General features: G+C 35.3%; 1 protein-coding gene and 1 pseudogene across 1 annotated transcript in view; one reads left to right on the top strand and one right to left on the bottom strand.

Annotated features, from left to right (window-relative positions):
* LOC137397228 (cyclin-dependent kinase-like 1) overlaps window positions 1-18,120 on the bottom strand; it is a 485,333-nt pseudogene that overhangs the window by 154,239 nt on the left and 312,974 nt on the right.
* LOC137397226 (uncharacterized) overlaps window positions 1-18,120 on the top strand; it is a 131,914-nt gene that overhangs the window by 103,896 nt on the left and 9,898 nt on the right. Inside the window, exons 4-6 of the mRNA XM_068083515.1 lie at window positions 7,139-7,329; window positions 7,616-7,786; window positions 10,813-10,921. Of these exons, the coding sequence (XP_067939616.1) occupies window positions 7,139-7,329; window positions 7,616-7,786; window positions 10,813-10,921 (471 nt within the window). The remainder of the gene's footprint in view (window positions 1-7,138; window positions 7,330-7,615; window positions 7,787-10,812; window positions 10,922-18,120) is intronic.

Below are 18,120 nucleotides of genomic sequence, written 5' to 3'. Positions count from 1 at the left end.
AATCCAAATATAAAAGTAGAGCGTGTGTGAGAGCTTTGTAAAACGTGTGTAGCTAGGACCTCGGTGTGTACCTAAGACAAAAGGAATGAACTAACCGCTGGCATCGATATGTTTACAATCGATACCTACGTCACCGGCATTTCATTGGCCAATGTTTATTATACGTCGATTTCATTTGATAAGAAAAAGCAACTCCAATGCTAATCAAACCAGCTGGTTTGATTTGCTTCAACGTGATCCTTTTGACGGGGACAAAAAGGCTCTATCTCTTTATTGGTTGATTGAACGTGAATGTAAACAGTACCATTGGAGAGACCGCGTGTTGAGCTCTCATTTGGTATATGGATTACATTTGATATCGGCCGATAAGGAGCCATTTATTATGCAAATAAAGAGGTCGAAAGGGTCAATTTTTTGCGGTTTTCTTGCGGTTTGTATTATGACAGGGTGTCAATAAAAAGCTTATTGTAGAGTTTTGCCTTAGTTTCTGTCAATAAAATGCATATCAGTTGAAAGAGCACATTCTACTGCTTACAGTGCTTCATAAATCTGCAATATAGAAAATTTGACAAAAAATTCAAAAATTGCCATGTCATTTTAAACTCCGTCCACTGTTACTGTCCAGCCCCGTACGCTGCTGATTTTAAGTGTTTTTAAACCAGTCAAAATTAATCACTAAGTATACAATTTATGCTTCCACAACTGGGAACATATGCACAAATACAGCTACTTTAGTTCTGAGCTCACACTCACTGAATAGTTATTATATACATATTTAAGCAATCTTTATTGTGGTAATCAATAGTTATATTTTTCAATGTTTTCCACAAGGTATCCTGCTAGTAAACTAACTAAAAAGCAGTGTACAAAAAAGATCAACACAAAAATATAGTCTAACTGAAAAACTAATGAATAGTCTGACTAATTTAATAATGTTGAAACATAAAAAATAACATATGTAAAAAGCAAGTTTGAGGGCTAAAATAAGTATTGTTTAAAGAAACTGTAGACATAAAAGCTCTGTGAAAATAATTATGCAGATCTTTGACAACGATCATATCTAATAACCTTTCTGCCAAACACAGCTAGCAAAAAAGCTCAGATCAGATAAAAATTTTCCGCAAAAGACCCTCCAATGGAGGTAAAAATCAAAATAGCGGAACTCAGCTTAAAAGAGCAAGCTAGCTATTCAACCTCGGCACAAACTTCCCTCACCGTCCAAGGCCAAAAAGAATATCTTAACTGATCGGTATTAATGTGGGGCAAGTAATACTTCCCAAATCGAGTAGACAATGCAGGAGGCCTTTCCTCTTTATCAGAACCACTTTCCCTGACTTTAACTCCGACATTTATATCAATATCGCCTTCGACGATTCTACCAAAAATATTTTTACGCAGTCTGGATCGTCTCTCCTCCAGCGATTCAAAAGAAGTATTCTCTCTTAAATTAGTGAAACTAGTAATTCCTTTTTTCCAAAAAATAAATCTCAGTGCTAGGTTTTGTGTCTGCTCTAATGATAAAATATATTTTTTAAGATGTGGATCCCAAACCACGCACCCATATTCAAGGCCTGGTCTTACCAAGGATGTATATGCAGCCTTTCTAGTTCGAGCATCCGCATCTCGGAGTACCCTTCTAAGCATCCCAATTAATCGCTTCCCTTTAGATTCAATTTTGCAAATGTGTTTATTCCATTTTAAGTCACTCTGGAGCTCTACTCCGAGATACGGATTAGATAAGACGCTTTGTAGTTTTTGGGCACATAAGAAAAAATAAGTCTCTTTATTTGACATGAGATGGGATTTTCCTACTGAAAGGTGGTAACATTTCTTTGGATTAAAACTCATCTGCCAGAGATTCGCCCAAGCCTCAAGTGAATGCATATCTTGTTGCAATGTATTGGCTTGATCTCTTGTGGCATATACCAGGGCATCATCTGCAAAAAGTCTACACTGAGAATTTACCTTATCAGGAAGGTCATTAATAAAAAGTAAAAACAACAATGGTCCGAGCACCGAACCCTGCGGCATACCAGAAGTTACAGGCACAATATTTGACAGCTCATTTTCTACCTCGACTACTTGAGTTCTATTCTCTAAAAATGATGTTATCCAGTTTAAGACTTGATCGTGTATTCCATAATTTCGAATTTTATAAACCAGTTTCCGATGATTCACACAATCAAACGCCTTAGAAAAGTCCAGTATTATTATATCTGTAATCAAATTTCTATCAAAGTTCTTAGCTAGATCATCTATTGTGCAAATAAGCTGTGTTTCACAGGATCGTTTAGCACGGAATCCGTGCTGCACATCTGTAAGGATATCATATTTATCTAGGTGGGCACTTATGTGGGAATGGATAATATGTTCCAATAACTTACAACATACGCTAGTTAATGATACTGGCCTATAGTTGGCCGGATCATGCCTTGAACCTTTCTTATAAATAGGCACTACTTCTGCATGTTTCCACACTGAAGGTAATTTCGCTGTGTTTATTGAATATTGAAAAATATTTGTGAGTGGCCGAGCAAGAAAATGCGAAAAAGTTTTTAATGTAATTCCTTTTATGTTGTCAGGACCCCCAGCCTTGCCAACTTTTACACCATTCAAAAGTTTAAGTACACCGATTTCAGTTATTTCTATGGGATTAGTGTCTTTAAAACGAGGTGAAGCTGTTGCAGGTAAGTAATCATTTTTATCCAAAGTAAAAACAGATTGAAATTGTTGGTTTAGTGCATTAGCTTTTTCAATTGGTGTTTTAGCCACCATATCACCCCCTCTCAGTTCAGGAATGATTCCACCATCATTTGAGCGACTGTCTCGCAGATATCTAAAAAAAGGTTTGGTTTCACCCTCCTGCAAGGGAACAAATAACTTGTCAGAGAGATACTGAGCCTTTCTCTTTTTTCTAATTTTTTTATTTTGTTTTCTAAGTTTTTCATATTCACTGATGTATGTTTGCAACCCGGTCTGCTTCATTTTGTTGTATGTATTACGCTCAGAACAGATTGATTCGACCGTTTGCTTGTATTATCTCCGCAAAAACTAACTAATGACATACTAGCTTAAAGACAGAATAATATTTTGTATTTTATTTTGTACTGGTAAATATTATTTGCCGGTATAAAATGAAACCGCGAGAGGAAAAAACAACCATAAAAATGTTAACAGATATGCAGCACTAAAACTTACCTAAACACGTGATAACATATAAACGCATATTTCAACAACCACCGTATGTCAACAGCAACCAGCATTATATATGCATCCTTTTCGTAGGCAACGTAGCAAAACAGTTTACGTTAATGGAACTGACGGAAAAACCTATTTTAGCTCGACTGTAAATTCCAAAAGAATCCAAGTATAAGACCAGCCACCACACGCAGCCCATGAAAGTTGTGAGAACATTGCTAAGCATACTGACGATTCCATTATAATTTATAGATTTCTGACTCTAATTGTTTCCTGCGTAGCAAATATCTTCACCGGATATTATGATTTACGGCTCTATGTACCAGTTATCTTACTACGTTCGACATTACCTGATGTTCAGAAAAGCGCGATTGCTAAATAAATAATTTAATTGATTTTTATACAACGTTTCCTTTATTTCTGATTTACTCTGATCAAACTGTGAGGTTGTAAAATTAGTAGTTGTGTGCTCTTATAAAATCGTTCACCCAATGATGTCGACACCGCTTTCGCTTGACAGAAATTATAATGCTTCGCTACAGTGATTAATCACTATCAAAACATGATTGCCGAAAACTGCTGATGCGCAGTGACATGCGCGCGCAGAAGGGTGCGGCTCACCGGTAACTTCCTAGTCCGCTCGCAATTACGTTTGGTCGCAGTTATTTAACTTTTGGAGATTTTTATGGTGAGTATTATGTTTCATTCTGTGCTAAGCTGATAAATTTCATTATATACATCTAATAGAGCTTGTTTACGCAATGGAACGTGCCCTAAACTCACTTTGTCATATATTCACCTAATGTTTAATCAGTGTTAACGTGGACCGACCATTTACGATCGATTTGGCTTGCTGACAGTGTTGGCAAACGCCCGTGCATGAATCAAACTGCGATATTGAAAATATATGGTTCATTGGAGACTTCTCATTTGATAGCTTAAGGGCATTTCAATTGAACTAATTATTATTATTAGGTAGAGCTGATTGAGTCTGAACCAATGACTAGCTTTAGTGAGAACTGCCTGAAGTTATCTTTATTTGCTCGATTGCATAATGTAATACACGATACTCCCGATTAATTGCCTCAGAGCATATAAGTGTGGTTAATATCTTGGCAGACTATTGTGGACTACAAAAGGTTTGCGAGGTGTGATTTGAAGCCTAATTAGATTTTTATCGCAGTAGGCCTACTCTTTGTTATGACTATTTATTACAACCCTCTATACTAGTAGTTGAGATAGACTTGATGGCAACTTAAGCAATGAGAATATTCAGTATAAACCATGTTATGATTACAGTCCTACCAGTCAGCTAACAATATAATAAACTTATTCTAAGCATAGTTGTCAACAACAGTAAAACTTTGCTTTACTAATAAACCACTGCCTCTGCTTTAGGTGTATATTACAGTATTATGTGGAAAAGTGTGAACATGGCAGTCAAATTTCTTGATCGGCCTCATTTTTGAGACATTGGTAGTTTTTGAAGACTTGTGATATTTGGGCCATTCACTTTGTCTTGTCACGGGGTAAACCAATCATCATCTTCTTAACTGCAGGAAAACAAGTCATAACAGAGCTCCACTTTTTTGCCAGTAATAATCTCATTTTACCTGCTTTTTAAAATGCTTTTCATGATGCATTGTAAGTAATAAGTGGCAGTAAATAATGTTCCTCACATTTAGGCAATGGCTAGTCAGTACAGCAGCCATACCATTATCACTTTATATGTATATGTAACGGTTAGTGTGTTACTCTGTAGGTTCAATATAAATCTTTAAACTTTATTATTATCATATATTTTTGTCATTTCATTGAAGCAATGGCTTCTGCACATCATGATATAGAATGTGAATTCTGTGGCCAGAGGAATGAGAAAATTGTTGATCCAAAACAGCTTCCTTGCGGCCACATTCACTGTATGCCATGTCTCACATCACACTATGAAAAGAACAAGATTTGCTGGTGCGGCCTTCAAAGCTGTGGGTAAGTAATATTCCAATGTCTTGTGATGCTTGCAGTATAAATAATTAATATGGCTAGTAAAAAGTTGGTAAGAATCATTCATCCATTGGGTCCTGTATTGTTCTAGAAAGTCATTCTTATAAAAGTGGTCTCTCAGATATTTTAATATTAGGTGACGAGAACATTAATTCTACGTGATCACACACCTTCATAGTTGACCAATAAAATGATGTTTCTACGTTTCTTGAAATACTTTATGTACATTTATTTGATTCATTTGAATGAGTAGTCATCATTGGACGAACTGCAACTTCCACATCGATACTTGTCTAAAATCAGCTTTATTTGGTACTCATTTAAGGTGACTAACAGATCCATCATTAATAATAGGGGAATTATGAAAAAAAATTAAATGTACATATTATTAGATTTTGTTATGTATAAACCATGATTTTTAGGAAGGTGTATAAGATGTCACCCGAATCATTGGCCGACCTGGATGTTGATGCTGCGAAGTTGTGTGATGCTTGCGTAAAGAAGGGACAACGCAACCGTCTCGCCTTAACTTACTGTGCAGCTTGTTCTAAAAAGTTCTGTAAAGAGCACCTGGAGGTATGTCAGACATATAGTTGATTTTGGTGCTGTTGTTGCAATTCATAGCTTCAGAATACAGCTTGTCACATGCAGGTTTATTTTACATGGCAGCATGGTTACTGCCGTTTACCTCTGTTACTCTTCAGATATAAATATAATAGTCAGATGTTTACTTGTGTCAACCAGCTGCAGTGCATCTCTCTTTAAATATTTACTTAGCGAATGTATAGCATTATGGTAATTGAGGGTGGGTGCCGCTTCTAGAATCTAGATGCTTATCATTTAGCACTAGAGCTTCAGAGCTCAGGCTAAGCAATCTGAATTTAGTAGGCCTCATACCCTTGATTTCGACAGGAAACAATCTGAGGCATATCAGACTACCAGAGGTTTACTATCAAAATAACCTTTTCTCATCTTCCTGTCCCTTTTGTAAATCACAGTGACTCTTGTCTGAGATTACCCTGATCAGTTGTAGAGCAGGTGATTCACTAGTAAGTGCATGCTCTAGCATTCCATGTAAGTGCAAGTATAATATGTAGGCAGTATTTTATATTAAAAGCAGAACTTGTTCAGAATGCACCAAACATGTGAAAGTCAGTTCAAAACTGTTACAAGAATCATTCTTATTGACTTCTGTCTTCTGTTGAGAACAGTCATATTCTATATGATCTTCACTCTCTGTATCAGTTGGGTCAGGCTATTACTTGTAATGCTACTTTTCATCAAGTCAACCTGTTGAGTCTCAAATCGCAATGTTGTGCTGTACAATATTGTAGCTCTGGGTTTTGAGGCTGATAGTAACACTATAATTGCTTTTAAGAATGCATCACTATAAATGCTCATATCCGCTCTCAACTGACCATACCTGACTTGGTTGTTATTTCATGTGGGGCCCAACTTTTACCTTTATAAATGTTGAAATTCGAAAAGCCCCCTTAACATCAACATATGGTAATCTACCATACCACAAGCCTGGCAGCATTCTCTTGAATATTTTCACTCGCTTCACCAATAACTATTGCAGGCATTCTACGTGAACCTTGTTGTCTTCCTTTCAGCAACATGATGTTCTGCTAGATAATCATCATACAGTCTCCATGACCCAATATATGTCAGGGGAGAGCGAACATCTGCCAGATATCTGTACAAAACATGAGAATCAGCCACTGGTGTTGGGATGTAAGGTCTGCCATACAATCAGTTGTGTGAAGTGTGTAGCAGATTCATCTAAATGTGAGAAAGGTAAGTTTATTGAGTAAATACTGTACATACATTAGATAGCAGGATGATATTTACATACTGAAATAGACTGGATAAATATGGAAATATTTAGTAGGAAAATTCATAAGCAATTGATTACTGTCAAGGTAATCTTGCACAGGTGGACCACATGACTTCCAGTTGCTGGAAGATCTGGCAGCCTCCCTGTTGGATACCGTACTAACAGAAGAGAGTACAACCAAGGATGAGGAATATGAAAAACTATTCAAGGAAGTATCTAAAGTACAGGCAGACTTTGATGATGAAACACAAGCCATGCTTCTACTAATCCATAATACTAGAGACAGTCAGGTTTGTAATTATTGTTCATGTTGAAATACCTTGGCTGCCTTCTTTCTTTTGTTATACCCAACAAGTTGATGTGACATAATGGTATTCCAGTAATATGAGAAAGAGGCTACAATTTGATGTAATATGAAAGGAGGCCACAACTTACTCCAGCTAATGTTCTTCCTAACTTTATATCCAAATAGTTTCTATGATATTCAAGCATTAGTTTTAGCGAGAGAAAGAGACTACAACTCCTGAATGTTAGCTTTTCTATTATTTCCATTTACTCTTCTATTTCCTGTTACAGTTGAATGAGATTAAACTTAAATATGACACACTGGAGAAACATGTGCTGGAAAACAGAAAGCAGTCACGGACTAAAATTGCTGACTTCATAGAAGACGAGCTGCTCAAGCAGTGGAATAGCCTAAGAACCAATAAGGAGTTGCTAGAAACTGGGACCAAGAGCCATCCCCCGGTAAGCTTTTAGCCAGGGTTGCTACTCAGTAGTTCATTAATGTTCAGGATTTATTGTATGTGAGTTTGTGAGGGTATTGTGGATATATGGGTATACCTGAGTGTGCTTGTGTGGTGTATATATTTTGGTATACCTGTGTGTAGTAGTGCTTTTGCAGTGTATATATATATTTTCTGGTATACCTGTGTGTACTAGTGCTTGTGTAGTGTATATATTATGGTATACCTCCGTGTACTGGTGATTGTCTAGTGTATATTTTAGTATACTTTTGTGGAGTAGCACTTGTGCGCTATATATACTTTTGTGTACCTGTGTGTACTAGTGTTTATGTAGTGTATATATTTCGGCATACTTGTGTACTAGCGGTCGTGTGGTGTATATATTTTAGTATTCATGTGTACTAGTACTTGTGTTGCATATATATTTTGGTATACATGTGTGTACTAGTGCTGGTGCAGTCTTTATATTATGGTATATATGTATGTACTAGTGCTGGTGTAGTGTATATATTTTGGTATAGCTCTGTGTACTGGTGCTGGTGTATACACCAGCAGTATAGTGTATATATTTTGGTATACCTGTGTGTTTTAATGCTGGCACTTGTGTAGTGTATATGTTCGGATATACCTGTGTGTACCTGCAAGACTGAACTCATCAACTTGATACAACCATGTCCACTAGTGCTAAACCTTCACGAAAAACCTATAGTTTAGCCTATAAGTCCTCTAACAGCGCAATAAAAATCTAGCTGAAACATGGCAATTAAGTTCCTGATGCAAGGATTTAGGAATTTTAATTTGAACTTGGAAGTACAAGAAAATTATTTTCACATGTACTGATGTAGCCTGTTTTCTCATTCAAGAGGACGGGGGTATAGCAAAACCCGTCTTAATACTCTCGCTCCCGAAGGGGTCAAGGACGACAAAACTTCAGTTGTTAGCGGCGGTCTGTGGGCATATGTGGCTTGTTGGTAAGGGTGGCTAGATACCACAGACAGCTTGTTGGAGGGTTATTTTTTCCTTTGTGAGTCATCTGTTCGTGAGCACAAGACGCGTGGCTTGAGCTTGAGGACTTACGGTTAGTGTATATAATTTGGTGTAGCTGTGTTCCAGTGTTTGTGTAGTATATATAATCTGGTATACTATATGAGTACTAGTGCTTGTGTAGGGTATGTATTCTGGTATACATCTGTGTACTAGTGCTTGTGTATTGTATATATTTTGGTTTATCTGTGTGTACTAGTGCTTGTGTAGTATATATAATATATATATATATATATATATATATATATATATATATATATATATATTTTATATACTACACATGCACTAGCACACATAAATATATGTATATATATATATATATATATACATATATATATACAAGGTAGATTCGAAAAACGGACATTTTATCTGAAGAGTGTGATACTTATTGTACCACATGAAACTACTAGTAATAGAAGGTTTAACTTATATAGCGAAGTTCCACTTATACATATTATATATATATATATATATATTCCGGTATACCTGTGTGTACTAATGCTTGTGTAGTGTATATATTTTGGTATAGCATTGTGTACTAGTGGTTGTGTAGTATGTATATTTTTGTATACTTTTGCACTAGTGCTTGTGCAATTTATATATTTTATACCACTATCTACTGATGCTGGTCTAGTGTATATATTTTAATAAAACCATTTAGCAAAAGAGACTACATAAAACAAGTTAATTTTGAGAAAAAACTTTTAGTTACCTTTTTGTTATGTTTCTCAGCAACTTGAAGCTTACAATGTTGTTATTTCAAAAAGTTTAAAAATACGGAGTCCTTTCAGTGTTGGAATAACAGTAGTAGTTTATTCGTAACTTGAGATCCTACCTATGGGTACAGAATGTGATTTCATTTATTTAGCAGTTTGTTAGCTTTATAGCTAGAAAAAACATAAGTATCCAAAAACATAAATGAATGACAAAAATATAGCCTTTAGCTTTTCAATAATGGAATAAGTGATTTTTTTGGCTTTCAAGTATCTCAAAAGTTTGGGTATCTCAAAGTATCTCAAACCTACCTGAGGACGGTTGCTTTTGTTGCCATTTTAACATGTTGAAATAAGGACGAACACGAGTGTCGTCACAACGGCTAATGCACGATCACTAGCAAACTTGTCCGAATTTCTATTTTTTAGTCTTCCTGGATGGCACCGGCATTTTCACATAGCATCGTCTCAGTTACACTGTCGCCGGCCAATTGTTTGTCTTATATCCAAAGCCCAAGCAGTGTATTCATCAGCTATCATGAAAATCGCTGCCGATCGTGAAAATCGCTGTTATGTTTATAAGCTATGGTTAATCGTTTTGCAAACTAAATGCCTGCTGTTTAATATTTGTGAATGTATTTCTGACATATTGCTGAGCATATGACAGAAATACATTCACAATTTCAATCTTAATTCACAAGCTCAATCATAAATTTCGCATGTTTTTCAATAGTTTCACGTTTGATATTACTTGTTATCATTCGCTTTTCTTTGCATTATCCTTCATTGTATCGGTTAACTTTCGGTCTGCCCACAGTACTTTTAATGCACATAATTCTGCACTGAAAAACACAGTTGAAAAATACAGAGTTATGCTGTTCTTATAAAACACCTTCGACATACTTGGCCACCAACTCGCGTGCTCATATCTCAAACAAAGCTTTTATGCTAGTGCTGAAATTTACCTGAAAGCTGGCTTGTATCTCAAGTTTCTCGTATGTTGGGCGCTCGGCAGTTGAAATATGACTGCACTTGGTCATATAGTGGCCTTCGAGAAATTGGTCGTTTGCTTGCATGTGGAAGATTACTCGTATTTGCAAGAAGAAATTGTTCGAAATGCTGATCGCATATCTATTATCTCATATGCTGGGGCACTCCAAACTAGAAACATGACTGTGTACAATTAAATTAGCCTTAGTTATTAACACACCGCACAAAATTTAATATTCATTTATCATGAGTTTTTCTGTTTAACTCACTCAATGTTTAGGCTACAATTGTCAGCGGATTCAAAGAATTGAAGGCAGAGTTGGACAGAATTGCTAAAGAAGATTTACCAAAACTCAAACTCACAGATCAGCTAGAGTTAAAGCAGACGGGTATGAATAACTATAAATGAATATGTTTTCTACCCTCATAAAGGGTTGGATACACTGTATGTTTCCTAATAAGGTTGACACCACTTTAGTTAGCAGATGACATATGGAGTCAGCATTTTAGGGTATGCTGGAAGCTAAACAATTGTAAGGTTAAATATTTGATTGAAGGCAGCTTTATTTTAGAAGGTTATGATTTCCTATTGCCATTACCACCTTGCTACCTTTATATAAGACATTTTTCTTATCACCAAAAAGACTTTTTTCGTGAATAGTAGCCAAATAACTTGCCATTTCATCCAATCGAATATCAAAGCAATACAAGTAATTATTCACCTTTTTCCCCTTAAAGATAAACATACATGAATGTTTAATAAGTTTTATAAGAAAGTATCAGTATTTGTCTATAATTTGCCACTAGAACTAATTGAATTTGTATGTTGGTGGTCCACTGTACAGTAGTACAAGTACAGTATGTACAAGTAGCTCAGGTATTATTTACTAATATCGATTCCTCATAAAGTGTTGAAAAACAGTATCAACAAGTTATATTATTCAGTGTAGGCAGTGCTGAAGGTGATGTTTTTGTAACATGACTACTAGTACATTGAAGGGATAACACGGGGCTATACAGCCGTCCCTTTACCCAAGCTTTTTGTTAAACTCTCTGGGTAATCCAGAGATTAGCTGTTATCAAGTAACATTCAGTGATGGTATCATGTGAAGACTAGCTACTCATATGCCATCAAAATGAATTGCTTACATTGCCAATGCGTTTGCAATGTGTTGGTGATGCCTGGTGGGTGTGTCGTTTATAAACAGAAATTTTGGTTAAAATCAGTAGAGGAAGAACTGGTATGTCTGTATTTGGTTGAAATAGTAATTTTTACCATCTCCATTCTACTTTATTAATTTCCAATACAAGCTGGTTGCATTCATGATTGGCAAAAGGGTTTCATGGACACAAACAATTTCTCAAAATTATGTGAACAAACATCTTTCCCTGAGTATATATATACATAAGTCATTAATATAAATTGGAATCTATTAAAAGTCATTCAGAATAATATATTTGGTAGATCCTTGTATAAAAGCACATACACACTATCACTCAAATCAACGTTTAGCTGTTCGATGGACTACAACCATTAGCTGTTTGTATGTCATCATCAACAATAAGAGGTACACACTTTGAGCGATGAGCTGTAGGTGATCGCTAACCAACAACCAATTAGAGATTACAAAATTGTATCAGTGATATTGTGGGTCTTTTTGTTATCTTTAATTATCTGATTATGCAATTCATCAGCGTAGTTCATCGCCATGCTTAAGATTATTAATTGACAAATCTTCTCGGTTGTTGAGATTGGATCTGATGCCAATCAAGGTGCTAATAGTTGCTGTCATCGGTGTCAAAGTTCAACATGTTGAGAGTCCATTGCATCGTCGCCAGCAACGATTAGATCGCTGCTCATCGCAGAATGATGTCATAGCAGTCCATCGTTGCGGTCTATCGCAACGCTATTTGTCGATTGCAGCGATAGTATGTTGGGGCCTTAAATCATTGAGGTTAATCTATTTATGGCACCGTAAATCTTCATGAAAATGCTGCCCCCATGTATAAGCCTCACACCGAACTTTAGAAGTTATCTTTGAGTTACAGGAATACAGCATATATAAGCCACACTCACCATTTTTACAGTCATTTAGTTTAACCCAGCCACAATAGTCGTTTGACAAATGTACTCTGTAAGTCCCTCGTTACACTCGTGCTTTGGCTGACTAAAAGGCAATCGACCAATAAGTGATCTCACCTTTGAGTGGGATGTGGTACGCTAGCAGCAATTTAGAGTACATTAACCAAGTACCAAATCAGCATGCACATTTTGTAGCAAAGGTCATTGAGAAGGAAAAATATGACGCCTTGTTTCATTTAATAGCTTTTTTTAACACCGTGATAACTTTTTTTTGTTTCATCCTAGATAATGGTGAAGTACTGTTTTTTTCTCTATGATAAATTTTACCGTTAGTTGCTCGACCTTTTTTTACTAGCATTTTATCAAATACCAATGTATTATGAGTACATTTCGATATACTTAATAAAATTTAAAAACTCCAAATTGTTGGAAAATTTTCCCATGGTTACTGACACGCATTTCCAAAAACAGCCAGGGCTCAAAAGGTTAAAGCTACAAGTGTGGCATTGTAAACTACTAACAGAAATGCAGCTGCAGTTTAAGCATTAATGAAAAGTAACCTGACAAATGGAGTCAAGCAGTGCATTACATTGACAACAAGAAAGTTGCTATTACTGCCTTACCAACATGTCATATAGGATTGATAAATTTCTATGGTTTTGCTATCTTGAAGCTATTTGGTTGATTAATATTAGTTATTGACTTAACGTCATCAATTCTGAACCCAGTCACACTTTACTGTTTAGCTCACATTGATATCTAAAGGTTGGTTCACTCTGTATCACAGTATGTCAGTGTTAGTCTGACACTACATGGTGATCATTTGTTGTAACATTATTAGTAGTATAGTGAGAGCAGATCTACACACCTATGCACTTAAAGTTGGATTTTGGGTACATTTTAGCCCGAGAACCTCGGAGAATGGTGTTGTCTGATGGAAAGTTTGGGGGGTAGGTGTGTGAGTGTTGGGAGCTAAGGTTATGAAGTTTGAGAGGAATTGTGGGAAGGATGCGGTGCTGGTCGAGAGGAATTGTGGGAAGGATGAGGTGAAGAGGGCGATGGTTTCGGGTTTCGATGCGATGGGTTTGGGGTTCGGGTGTCGACGAGTTGAGCGATCGATCGTCGAATGGTTGGGGTCGGGTTGGCGACCGGTGGGGTGAACGGTGTTATGTCGTTTCGGTTGAATGAACGCTGATGTTGGACGAGTTCGGGCGTGTCTATTCGTGGAATCGATTAACTGTCCATTCACTATTTATAAGTTAAGAGTTTTATATATATGAACATTATATCATTGAGAAGTTCAACTAGAAGGAATATAAAATTATGGAAACTATTCATAAGGATAATTCTAAAGTTTACAATTCTTGTGAAGAAGAAAAAGATGAAACAGATGGATTAGTTGAAGAGGCTGTATTATTACATAATCATTTTGATAACATCACTAAATCTACATCAAAACCGCTTCGACACAGTTTGCTTCAATTTTTTGGAGTGGTTTTAATATTACTTGCAATAACTGTAGCTTCATCTTTGATTGAATATTTTTTTTATTCGGATTACAGGAGAAAAGATGAATGCTACTGTGAACTATGTAGAAGTATTTTTTCAAAATTTTGTGAATAATGAAAGTATGATTTTTGAAACATCTCCTCATCATTATAATTAGTTTAAATGAAAACTTCAAATGTTAGTAATTATCAAAACATGGAGAAAGACGGACTACAATCAATTGATGTGAGGTTACATTCTCCTTTCACATCTATGATAACAGGACCAACAGGATCAGGAAAAACTCAACTCGTTAAACGGTTGATTGAACAATCTCAATTAATATCTACTCCTCCTCCAATCAAAATTATATATTGCTATGGAATATGGCAGGAAGCTTTTGAGGATATGAAAGGAGTGGAATTTCATGAAGGATTGAAAGATCCGAGTACTTTTCCCAAAGATGGAGAAAATAGATGGATGATCATTGATGATCTAATGGAGGAATTATCATCAAATATCAAGATGGCTAACAATTTGTATACTCGAGAAAGTCACCATCTAAATATTAGTATTTTTACTATTACACAAAACTTATTCTTTGGTAAACTTAGAACAATTTCGCTGAATAGTCACTATTTTTTTATAGGAAAAAACCCCAGGGATTCTACATCAATCACATTTTTAGGAAAACAAGTTTTTCCTGGACAAGTTAAATATTTTCAGGAATCCTACCGAGATGCAACATCTTCACCATATTCCTTCATGAGACTGGACCTCCGACAAGAAACCGATGATACAATGAGAATTATGGGAAATTTCCCTCCTGTTGACTCTACGCCTATGATTATTTATAAGCCTAATTAAGCAAACGATTTTGATTTGTATTCCATAATTAAATAAAACAAGTATATATTCCAAGTTCTCTTTAAATATTCACCATACCACTTCTGTATCTTCCTCTGAGTGATTACTATAACATCACTAAAATTATCACATAGATATGGCTGAAACAAAAAGAATTCAACGAAATTTACTAACTTTATTATCTCTAGTTGGAGATTCTATTTCTTCTCAACAATCGATTATTAAAAATGCTAAAACGGATTTAATTTTAGCAATTATTGATTGTGTGAAATTACTCATTAAAAGAAAAGAACGACTAACTGATGCTCAGTATAAAGCTTTGAGTCGACAAAGTAAAAACATCGCTCGACTGATTAGTCCTAGAACATCGAATTTGGAAAAGAAACAACTTTTGCAAAAAGGAGGGTTTTTATCGGCTTTACTAGGTCCGATCGCGGGTGCTATACTCCCAGGATTAGTTGAACCATTGCTTGGAGGATTGTTTAAAACACGAAGAAGAAAATAATTAAGTTATCATGGATAATTCTCCACTTTCTAAGAGAATGAAAAAAAAAAACAGAGTAATTCTGCAAATACTGAACAGTCTTACCGATGAACTTGCAAGTTCTGCTTTACCTCATATGAAAGAAGAAGTAATTAGAACATTACTTGAAATTGTTAAAAATATTATATATGGGAATGTACCTTTAACGAAAAATCAATACCATTCTCTGAGTCAACATAAAAAGGAGTTGATGAATATTATCGATGAAAACAAACCTCTTAAATATAAACAAAAGATTTTGCAAAACGGAAAAGGATTATTGAAACGGATTATAAAGCCATCCCTCAACTTGTATTAATCATTCAGCAGGAAGATGAGCTTTCCTAAGTATACAAAAAATTTTTTTTTGGTTTCTGAAGACGAGTACAAAAGGAACCAATTTAAAAGTCAACAGGATTCAAAAATTATCAATGATGGCTATAGTTCGTCACTTCTTTTCAATCCATTAGAAAATCCAAGAGTAAGTAAGGTTAAGAAGACCAGAGATAGGATGCGTCAAATTAATAACGATAACACTATTTCAGACTATAACAAAGTTAATTTGTATGCAGCTGAATTTCAAAAATTTTTAGATGAAATGAATTCAATTCGGAGTTATCCAATTCAACAGTCTCCGACTATTCGAAATCCGATTTCAATGATGTCACAAACACCTTCAGCTCCACAAAATTCAAAAGAAACTCTAAAGAAAGATACACCTGAATTACCCGAAGATAATTCGTCTCAAGACTCTACAGTTTTAAAAGAATCGCCAAAAAAAGAAGACACATTATTACCACCGACGTTAAACGAAGAAGAACCATCGTCAAATTCTTCTAGATCTTATTCCATTTCTTCAATAGTTGAAGACTTCGGTTCGATTCAGGATCGAACTAAAGCGAAAAATCTTCTGGAAAAATTGAAAAAGTCTGGAAATTATGATTCTTTAACCGGGAAAATAACAGGATCTACAGGAGAGATTAAACCTGAGAACTTACGAAATCTTCTTGAAAGAAAGATTCGAGTTAAAAATAGTTCAATTGTATCTTCTCCCTTTTCTCCAAGTTCATTTGAGAAACAATATAACTTATTTGAAAAAATTATCAAGGAGTCGAACTCGAATTTATCAAATAAATCAAAATCCAATTCGAATAGATCGTCTTCACGAAAACCTTATGTAGGAACAAGAGGAAAATGGACGACTTACTAAATGAATTCTATTATACCCCGGATCTACCATCTTCATTAGGTGGAGCACGAAAACTGAATGAAGCACTTCGGAGAAAAGAAAGCGAACAATAAGTTAGAGATTGGTTAAGTGGTGAAGATGCTTATACGTTACACAAACAAATAAAAACGAAATTTAGAAGAAGACCTACAATTGTTGCAGGAGTTGGTGAACAATTACAGGCTGATTTAATGGATGTTAGATCTCATCGAGCTGAAAATGATGGAATTACATTTTTACTTACAATGATTGATGTTTTTTCAAGAAAAGCATGGGTAGAGCCTCTTGTTAACAAATCAGGTATATTGGTAGCAAAAGCCTTAAAAAAAGTATTGGATGGAACTAATTACAGAGTTTTTCAAACAGACAAAGGAAAAGAGTTTAATAATCGAGATGTCAAAAAAGTTTTGAAAGAAAATAAAGTAAAATGGTTTACATCTGTGAATGAGACAATTAAAGCTTCCATCATAGAACGATTCAACAAAACATTACGGGTGAAGATGTATAGATTCATGACATATTCGGATGATCGTAGATATATTGATGTTTTACCACAAATGGTAAAAGCATATAACAATACTATTCACACAACATTAGGAATAAAACCGAATGATGTAAATTATGAAAATCAAGAAAGAATCTGGAATAGGATTTATGAAAATGGAGAATATAGTTCTGACAGTACTCCCAAATTCAATATTGATGATTACGTTCGTATTAGTAAAGCTAGAACAGTTTTCGAAAGAGGTTTCACAATAAATTGGACAGTTGAAGTTTTTCAAATTACAGAAGTGCTTGATTTTGAAAGACCGATTATCTATAAATTACGTGATTTAGCAAACGAACCGGTTGATGGAACTTTTTATGAAGATGAACTACAGAAAGTAAAAAACCCGCATTTTTTCGAATTGAAAAAATTCTCAAATCTCGGAAACGAGGAAGAACAAAGGAAATACTCGTTAAATGGATGGGATATCCTGATTCATTCAATAGCTGGGTCAATGAAAGAGATTTTGTTAAATAAAAGAGGATGATAAGCAATTGAACTTCATTGAAAGAATTGAAAATGTCGGAGTTCGTAACTCTTCCTTCTGATGCTAGTTTTAGTGACTTTCCTAAAAATACTAATTCAAACTTTACAGTTAGACTAGCCAGATATGTAGATTTTACAGAAGGACAATGGGAAGTTGCTCTAAAAGATATATCGTTTTTAAATAATTGGCCAAATGTAGTAGAAGGAATAATAAGCATCACAAAAGCGGAACTTAATGGGAGATTTCGTCGTTTCGACATAAAAATTGGAAATGGAAGATACGAAGAGATAGATGAAGTAATTCAACGAACTCATGATGTTCTAAAACCCTTCAATCTCCATCCAACTATAGAATTCGAATACGAC

The sequence above is a fragment of the Watersipora subatra genome, chromosome 5 (assembly GCF_963576615.1).
Source record: "Watersipora subatra chromosome 5, tzWatSuba1.1, whole genome shotgun sequence".
Taxonomy (NCBI): domain Eukaryota; kingdom Metazoa; phylum Bryozoa; class Gymnolaemata; order Cheilostomatida; family Watersiporidae; genus Watersipora; species Watersipora subatra.
The sequence above is the reverse complement of the archived record's forward strand: the minus strand, read 5'-3'. Positions and strand labels throughout refer to the sequence as shown.